General features: G+C 56.6%; 1 protein-coding gene and 1 long non-coding RNA gene across 6 annotated transcripts in view; both read left to right on the top strand.

The window, feature by feature from the left end:
* Positions 1-7,874, top strand: part of LOC138144805 (uncharacterized) — a 14,052-nt gene extending 6,178 nt beyond the window's left edge. Inside the window, exons 2-5 of one of the 4 annotated variants that reach the window (XR_011164029.1) lie at positions 1,962-2,155; positions 4,636-4,658; positions 4,743-5,742; positions 6,217-7,874. This is a non-coding gene — a long non-coding RNA (uncharacterized lncRNA). Of the gene's footprint in view, positions 1-1,961; positions 4,659-4,742; positions 5,743-6,216 lie in introns of all 4 variants that reach the window. The other 3 variants (XR_011164028.1, XR_011164027.1, XR_011164026.1) reach the window with 3 other exon arrangements.
* Positions 7,875-8,393: 519 nt separating this feature from the next.
* The window catches only part of PPP1R14B (protein phosphatase 1 regulatory inhibitor subunit 14B), a 2,515-nt gene continuing 2,226 nt past the window's right edge, over positions 8,394-8,682 (top strand). The window contains exon 1 of one of the 2 annotated variants that reach the window (XM_069066086.1): positions 8,394-8,669. In XM_069066086.1, the coding sequence (XP_068922187.1) occupies positions 8,394-8,669 (276 nt within the window). The other variant, XM_069066084.1, reaches the window with a different exon arrangement.

Raw genomic sequence — 8,682 nt, 5'->3', positions numbered from 1 at the left:
CCCCCCTCCCCCCCCCCACCCCCCCCCCCCCCCCCCCCCGCCATCCCCCACCCCTCCCTCCCTTCTCTCTCTCCCCCACCCATCACCCCCTCCATCCCTCCTCTCTCCCCAGCCAGCGGTCCCCCCACTCCTTATCTCCACCCCCCGCCTTCCTCCGATGGTCGGAAGCACTCCACTGCCTAACGGCCCATTCTTCTCACATAACTTCAGAGGCCCTAGGGACCTGGCCCCCAAGTCCCAGTGCTACCAAGAGAGCCCCAGCAGTCTGAGCCTGTAGCAGCCGCATGCACCCCAGCCCTCTGTTCCCTCTGCTCTTAGTCCTAAATTTGTAAATCACTCGGTTGTGAACCAGAGGGGGAGGTCACTTGTTCAAAGACGCACAGCCAGAAGCTGAAAGATTCCTAGTCAGTCTTCAGATTGCATGGCCCTGATCTTTATACCAGGAACACTGGGACCCAGGAAACCTCAGGCTTCCCCCGAAGCTAACGCTAATGTTTCTGCCCCAGGGATAGTTATCCTGGGGAAAGGGACACCATCCCCAGATTGACTAGCCCTGAGGCCTTGCAGCACCAGGGTAGGGGGTCCAAAGAAACAATGGAGACCGAAATGTGGGCATGGGTGTGTCTGCAGGCCAGCTAAAGCAGCCCTGACCCCAAGAATCCTGAAGCCACTTAACCAACCTGAACACCGTGCTCCTGGCCCAGGGCTAGACAGCACCCCTGCCCCCAAAAGAGCTAATGTCCTAGGAAGGAAAATAATCTCTGCAGAAAAATAAAGGGGAGGGGGCAGGAAGAGGGGGGCAGAAGGAGGGGAGGCAGCCAGCTCCAGCGATCCGGGCCTCTGCTGGGAGGGAATCTGCCTGTGGGCCCCGCCCCCGAGCCAGAGCTGGGGCTGCGAGCAGGACAGCTCTAGAGGGGCTGAACACAAATTCTGTGCAGGCCACAATTTTACCTAAGGCTGGACCTAGAAACCCAGAAAGACAGGGAGGTGGGGAGAGGGGGAGGGAGGCAAGGTCTCCAGCTGCAGAGGCAACAGGAGGGTGCCGGCCTGCAAAAATTCCATGCTGGGGGGAAGGGGAGAGTGTTGGACTGGGTCCCCTCCCCCCACTTCCCGACCTTGGGCCAATTTCTTGGCCTCTGTTTCCTTTTCTGTAAAAATAGCAATAATGATTCCTCCCCTTGAGATTTGCCAAGCTCTTTCCTAAGCACAACCCCTGGAGAGAAGTCTTCTGGCATGATTATCACCATTTGATAGATGAGGAAACTGAGGTCAATAGGGTGAAGTGACTTGCCCAAGGTCACACAGCTAGTAAGTGTCTAAGGCCATATTTGAATTCAGGCTGTCCTTACTCCTGGCTGGGAGCTCTGTGCACTATGGTGCCACCTAGCGGCCTCTTAAGGAGCATGCATCCTAGCAGAGGTAGATCTGGGTTTGGGCACTGCCTCTGAGGTACCCTGAGTGGGTGACCCTGGACAAGTCACTAGCACTCAGCTGCCCGTTTACCAGGCCTGCTTCTGTGGTGGCCCCAGGACACTGCCTAGGTCATAAATGGCTGGCAAGCCTCCCGTTGGCTCAGCAGGAGAGCCCCCAAAAAGTAGGAGGGCCTCGGAGAGTGGGCTCTGGGCCTCCCAGGGAGTCTGGCTGGTGATCTCTGCCCCCTCCCAGAGGGCCTGGCTCTTTTCTGCCTCCCTGCAGGGCCTTCTCTGGGCTCTGCCCCTGCCGGGGAAGTGCCCTTGGGGGCGGATCCTGGGCAGGCTAACCACAGGGTTCCCGGACCTCAAGTCCAATTGCTTACAATTTTCCTGCTAAATTGCCTCCTGTTAAGCATCCCTGTTTGGCAGCTACTCATTGGAGGCATCCCAGATGGAAGGGCCCTCTGAAGGCATCCCGATGAACTGACTCATCTTCCTGGGGCAGGAAACATCATAGAAGAGTTCTTATTCCTCCCGTCCTTCCCACAGGCACTGACAGCAGCCTTCTGGGGCAGGTGGGGCCATGCCCATTCCATAGATAAAGAAACTGAGACCCCGAGAGGCTAAGCCTGTGCCAGAGCCAGGACCTGAAGCAGTTCTCCTGGGTCCGAGGCTGGCCCTCTTCGGACACCTTGCTGATGCCCTGCTCAGCAAGGAGAAGGCATTTAGCCAAAGCAACCAAGGTCAGTAGAAGACCCAGGCCTAGAAAACCCACCCAGGTCTTTGGACTCTGAGGCTGTGGCCTTTCTGCTGGGTTTTGTTATCAGATTCCCAATGGAGTTGGAAACTGAGGCAGGATGGAGGGAGACAGCTCCCAGGCCCCTTCAGGCTGTGCTGGCTTCAATCCAAAGACTGAAAGGAAATGTCCTGACCTCAGGGAGCTCTCCTGGGAACATAGAAGGGACTTGGACCTGGGCACCCTCACAGGATCTCTGGGTTTGAGTTGGGAGGGGTCATAGAGATCATACCCTACAAGCTTCTGGGAAAAGATTGGGGGTCCCACAGCCAGGAGCAGGGCTTGAACCCAGGCCTTCTAAGGGAGAGATCACCCCCAAGCAGTCCAGCCTACCTCCAGTCCAGCTCCCTCAATCCCACAGCTCTGGAATCTGGGGTGGGGCTGGGGCTCTGGAGTTACCAGACACAATTCAGTTAGTAGGGAAATACCAGGTAAGGCTAGAGACCAGAACCATACTGGAGGGAAAGATGGAGATGGGGTGGGATGGGGGAAGGAGCCAGGGCCAGAGAGAGAGAGAGAAAAGACATAGAGGAGAGGGAAGGGGAGGGGAGAGGGGAGATTCAAGATTCTCTAGGGGAATCAGGGTTCCAAGCTGAGTCTGGAGGGTCTGAGAAGGAACCAGGATTTAGAAAGAGCGAGAAGCTGCCCTCGGTAGAAGCAGCAGGTTTAATGAGTGGAGTCAAGGGAGACAGGTGAAAGTTCTGTCTCCACCACTCACCATCTATGTGACCCAGGCCAAGTCACTTAAGGATCTCCCTGAGACTCAGTTTCCTCAACCTGTAAAATGAGAGGGAGGACCTTGATGATCCTTACCATTCCTCGCGGCTCTGTCTGTGATGCTGAGTCAGATATTTGGGTAACCTGGAGTGAACCGCTCGGCTGCTTGGAGCCTCAGTCCCCTACCATCTTTAAAACCCCTTCCATTTCTAAATCTCATTAAGGCTCAGAGATGCTGGGGATGGTGAGGGAGGAGATTTCTGGAGGCCCTGTGAAAGTGGCGGACAGTGGAAGAGTTAGTGTTAATGCTCTGGTGAAATGGGTCCCAGGGGGATTACCATTAGAGGGCTGTTTCCTCTCCGGACACTTTCTCCAAACCCCGGTAATGGCGATGGGGCGTCTTGGTAATGGTGGAGGAGAGAGGCTGGTGCCTTCCAGACTCAAGAACCCCACCCAACCCTCCCCAGAGCTTCTGGCAGCTGAGCAGACAGCAACATTAGCAAGGTAATATGAGGATGGGGGTGGAAGTGGGGACTGGAGCTGGGTGAATCAGGATGTGGGAAACCTGGCCCTCTTGGGGGAATACCAAGAAACTTTGAAGCCATTTGCCTGGTTCCTGGAATGGTCCAGACCTAGAAGATGCCAGGGATCAGATACAGGTAAAAGGAGTGAGCTGGAGGATGGGGGGGAAAGGGAAGAAGTAGGATCGGGATACTGGAGTGGGTGACTGCAAGCCCTGACCTCATGGATGAGCCCAAGGAAGAGGATTTCTGGGGCTTGGAGCATGGGTAGAAGGGGAGAGCATGAACCCATAGGAGGGGTGGGAAGCCCTAAGCTGAACGGTGGGCCCCCCAAAGGGCTACAGTCGCACTGTCTTTGAACATTAACTAGGCTGGAGTAGCAGGGAGAGGAATAACAGAGAGAGGGGGAAAAAGAGGAATTCCTGCTGAGCTCCAAGATCCAGGGTCTGGACCGGGCTGGGGCTGGGGCTGGGGCCTTTTGGCATGACACTGGACTTATTTACCTGTTGTATTCCCACCAGAATCTAAACTCCATAAGAGCAGAGACTTGGGAGGGACTGGACCCCTAGTGCCTTGCACACTTAACAAGTGCTTGGGTTTTTGTTTTTTTTGGAGTGAAAGTAGGATCACTGAATCCAAAACCATTTTATAGAAGAGGAAACTGAGGCTTAGAGAATTTAAGTGACTGCCCCTGGTCGGCACCTAGAAAGCAAGAGAGCCAGGATGGACCTCAAGGTCGTCAGCCTCCAAAGCTGCACTTCCCCTTCACAAATGATGGGAGTCAAGAAAGCTTCTGCCCTGAATGGGCATGACCTGTCCAGACTACACTCTGACAGGATTAGTCCAAATCCAGCTTCTAGTCCTCAGTTTTGGCAGATTGAGGAGGTCAAGGTCGGTTTAATCAACTGATGGCTTCATCAAGTGGGCTCTGTCCAGGCCCAGTAGAACCTTCCTGGGAACCAGAGGATCAAATGATGAATTTATAATGGGGACTGCAGTGAACCTGGAGAGAAAACCAGAGCTCTGTGTCCAACTGCCTGCCCGGGGCCTACCTCCCGGAGGCTCAGCCTGCTCAGGAGGCCCAACTGGAACCAGAAGCAGGAGGATGCTTAGAAGTAGAGCAAGGGGCCTGGGCTGCTCTTAAGGGACGTTTCCATGCTGCCTGATGTACTGCCCTTCCCCCCTCTAGGGATGCTGCTCTGTGGAGAACAGGTAGAGAAAGGTAGGGGCGGCAGCCGTCTGGCCTGGATTCTCCTCAACAGGCCTGATTTCAGGTATTTGTCCCCTTTCTTCCAGAAGCCACAGAAATGTGCGGGGAAAGTCCATGTGACCCCAACACAGCAGCATATCTGCAAATGTCCACTGCCCACCGAACCCAGTCAGGAAGCACATGAGTGTATGCAGGCCTGGTGCAGAGGACAGAGCTGGGGCCAGGGCCCAGCTCACATCTCAGAGGTTCTTTAAGGGCAAAATCATATTAGGTGGTCTCTAGGCCCCTCCCAGGCCTGACATCCCCTGTTCTAAGGCCCCTCCCAGGCCTGGTGCTGGGGCTCTAGGGTACGTGGTGGGATGTGACCCAAGCTGGCCCTGTGCTCTGGGCCTTGGTGGGACCTGCTGTGAGGAGCAGGGGCAGACTGCAGTTTCTGAGCCCCACAGCTGGGGGAGGAGAGAAAAGGGTGAAACCTCAACTTCTTGGGCAATGCCACCGCTGTCCCCTTCCTCCATGAAGCCTCCCTCCCTGCTCGGGTGATCTTGCATCCCCACAGCCCAGCCTTCACTGACAGCAGAATTCTCATTGAGTGATGCATAAACCAGGAGACAGTGCCATGAAAGTGAGAACACCGGACATGGGTTCCAGTCTTGACGCCAACATTTGGAAGCTGTGACCTTGGACAAGTCTCTCTTTGCCTCTGGCTCCCTGATTGATTCCAAAGCCATCAAATGGGCCTAGTAATCCAGAATCCAGGCCCACACAGCACACAGCCACACCCTCCCGGGGCTTCTGGGTAGACAGAATAGGTGATAGCTGACCAAGTCCTTTGCAGTCCATCAAGTATCTCTGCATAGGTGGGGGGGGGGAGTGGAGGGCACCCCCCCATTCTCATTTCTCTTGTCATTTCTGTCCAGTATATAGTTTGTTCCAGTCATTTGGGAAAACCAGGACCAGCTTCATGATGGCATGGTGGCAAGACCCCCCAGGTTCTGGTTGAGGCCTTTCTGATTAACTAGGACACTGGGAGCCCTAGAGTCAGGAGGGACACCAGGCTGGAATCCTCCCTCTCGAGCTTCTTCCTAGGTGAGGCACTAAATCCACCGGCACCTCAGTTTTCTCCTCTGTAAAATGGGGATTATTCTTGCAAGACCTGCCTCACGGGGAGGTTGGGCGGTTCTGATGAGTCCATGCATAAAGTTCTCTGTATACCTAAAAGCCTTTTGAAACGTCCATTGTGGAGACGAGAGGCCCAGCTAAATAAGGATGGGCCTTGGGGTCGGGAAACTGGGTTCAATTTCTGATTGGGTCACCAGCTTAGGGGCAGAAGACCCACATTTGGACCCCGGCTTACCCACCTACCAGGTGACACTGGGTGAGTCCCACCTCTTCTCTGGGCCATGTGAAATGAGTAGAATACAACTCTGTGCTCCTGTGACCCACTGGGCCCATAGCAAGCCAGAAGTAAATGGAACCTTAGTTGTACTAATAATGAGAGCTAACATTTATATAACAGGTGCTTCACAAACACTAACTCCCTTGTCTTCACAACCACCTCAGGATGAAGGTGCTGTTATTATGCCCATCTCACGGAGGAAGAAACTGAGGCCAAAGTTAAGTAACTTGCCCAAGGTTACACAGCTAGTTAAGTGTCAAAGTTGGATTTAAACTTGGCTCTCTTTACTCCAGGCCCAGTGTTCTCCATGTGTCAGTAGCTGTCTTTACATTCTTCTTGTTTGTTTTTGAGTGGGGGAAGGCAAGGCAATTGGGGTTGAGTGACTTGCTCAACGTCACACAGCTATAGTGTATCAGTGTCTGAGGCCGAATTTGAACTCAGATTCTTCTGCCTCCAGGGCCGGTGCTCCACTCCCTGTGTCACCTAGCTGCCCCAAGTAGCTGCCTTTAAAAAAAGTCTCCTCAATTGATTTTCTTTTTAAATTTTATTTTATTTTCAGTTCTGAATTCTTTCCCCCATCTATCAAGAAGGCAAGAAAAATAAGATTTTTACAAATATATTATATAGTCATGCAAATATATTCCCGCATTAGCCATGTACAAAAAAGAAAGGGAAGAAAAAAGAAAGTCAGGTTCACACTGCCCCCTGGGTCCATGGCCTCTTGGTCTGGAGGTGGACATCTTTCATCATGAATCCTCTAGGATGGTGCTGGGTCACTGTGCTGATTGCAGCTCCTACATCCTTCTTTTCTTTCTTTTTGGAGGGGGGAAGGCAGGGCAGTTGGGGTTGTGTCACAGGGGGATTTGAACTCAGGTCCTCCTGTCTCCAGGGTCGGACCTCGTCACTGTGCGACCTAACGTCCCCGTTCTACCCAAGTCTTTTGAGTTTGTTGGTTGTTCCTGTGTAAATCATTTTCCGGGTTCTGCTCACTACACTCTCCCTCGGTTTCATAGTCTTCCCATGTTTCTCTGAAATCGTCCCCTTCAGCAGAGCCCCAGTAGGTGGCGAGGACAGGCATTTCCCTTGAGCTGGGCTTCCCTCCTGCCCTGATTCCCATCTGTGCCCACATCCTTCTCCTTCCCCTGGGCTCCTGGGCCTCAGTCTCCCTTGGACAGCAGCTGACTTCCTCCTCCTGGATTCTCTGCTTGCTCCCCAGCTGTCACCAAGGACAAGCAGGCTGCTGCCATGGGTCAGAGGCAGGGACTCGAGTAGGGTCATGCATCTAAATCCACGTCAGAAGCAGGCTCCCAAGCTGGGTCATAAGCCCAAATGCAACCTTTACCACTTCTAGCCAAGAGCTCCCTGAAAGAGTACCGAGGCGGGGGCAGGCAAAGCCTGCACAGGCAGCTCCCTCCTCTGGGCCTCAGTTTCCTCGCCTGTCAAACCAGGCCGGCACGTCCTCACCCCAGGCTGTGACCCGTGGTGAGTCGTTCATCTCGAGGCAGCTAGGGGGCGGTGTGCACAGAAAGGCGGACCTGGAGTCCGGAGATCCCAGTGCGAATGCTCACAGACCCTTAGGATCTAACTTTTGCCTGCCTCAGTTTCATCTGTGAAATGGGGCCGCGGATGCAGCACCGGGCCAGAAGCCGGGGAGACTCGACACCTGCTGGCTGGGTGACCCTGGACAAGTGGCTTCACTCTGCCTCAGTCTCCTCATCTCTAAAATGGGGTAGAGACGGTAACGGCAAAAACCCGGGGTCTCTGCCCAGGCAGCCCCCCGGGGGTCACGGGGAGTCCACTGACCAACAGTAACAAGTAGGAGTGACCAGCAGAACCTCCAGGCTCCGGCCGGCTCTGCATCTGCGGACCGAGCAGCTGTCCAGAGGGGTCCGAGGGGCGCAGCCTGGCCCGGGTCGGCGCCCCTCCCCCTGCTCCGCGGGGGGCCGGGACAGGAGTCAGCGTCGTACGGTAGTGGGTGCCCCCCCCCCCCCGGGGGGCCCCGCGCCGGGCCCCCCCCCCCGGCCCCCCCCGGGGGGGGCCCCCCCCCCCCCCCCCCCCCCGCCCCCGTGCCGAGCCCTCGCCACAGGGGTCGGGGGAGCCCCCTCCCGGGGCCACTCCCCGTCCGGGAGGCCCCCGTGGCCCGAGGCCGGGAGCGCAGGAGGCCCGGACCGCGGCGAAGAGGGAGGAGAAAAGGGGGGACCGGGGGCGGGCCCGGGTCCGAGCGCTGGGGGCTGGGGAGGGGGCGGCCCGCGGCGAGGCGGGCCCTTTAAGGGGGCGGGGCGGGGGCCCCCGCGCGTGCGTGCACGTGGCCCGGCGTCCTCGGCCTCGGCCCCGGCCGCGGATGGCGGACAGCGGCCCGGCGGGCGGCGCGGCGGTGGCGGCCCCCGCGGGGGGCGGCCCGGGCCCCCGCGTCTACTTCCAGAGCCCCCCGGGGGCCGCGGGCGAGGGCTCGGCCGGGGCAGAGGACGAGGGCCCGGGGCGGCGCCAGGGCAAGGTCACGGTCAAGTATGACCGCAAGGAGCTGCGGAAGCGACTCAACCTGGAGGAGTGGATCCTGGAGCAGCTCACCGGCCTGTACGACTGCCAGGAAGAAGAAATCCCTGAGCTGGAAATCGACGTGGATGAGCTTT

The sequence above is a fragment of the Petaurus breviceps genome, unplaced genomic scaffold (assembly GCF_028583685.1).
Source record: "Petaurus breviceps papuanus isolate PSGF00001 unplaced genomic scaffold, PetGlider_PUasm1.0 90721, whole genome shotgun sequence".
Taxonomy (NCBI): Eukaryota; Metazoa; Chordata; class Mammalia; order Diprotodontia; family Petauridae; genus Petaurus; species Petaurus breviceps.
This window is presented reverse-complemented; position numbering and strand designations above follow the sequence as displayed.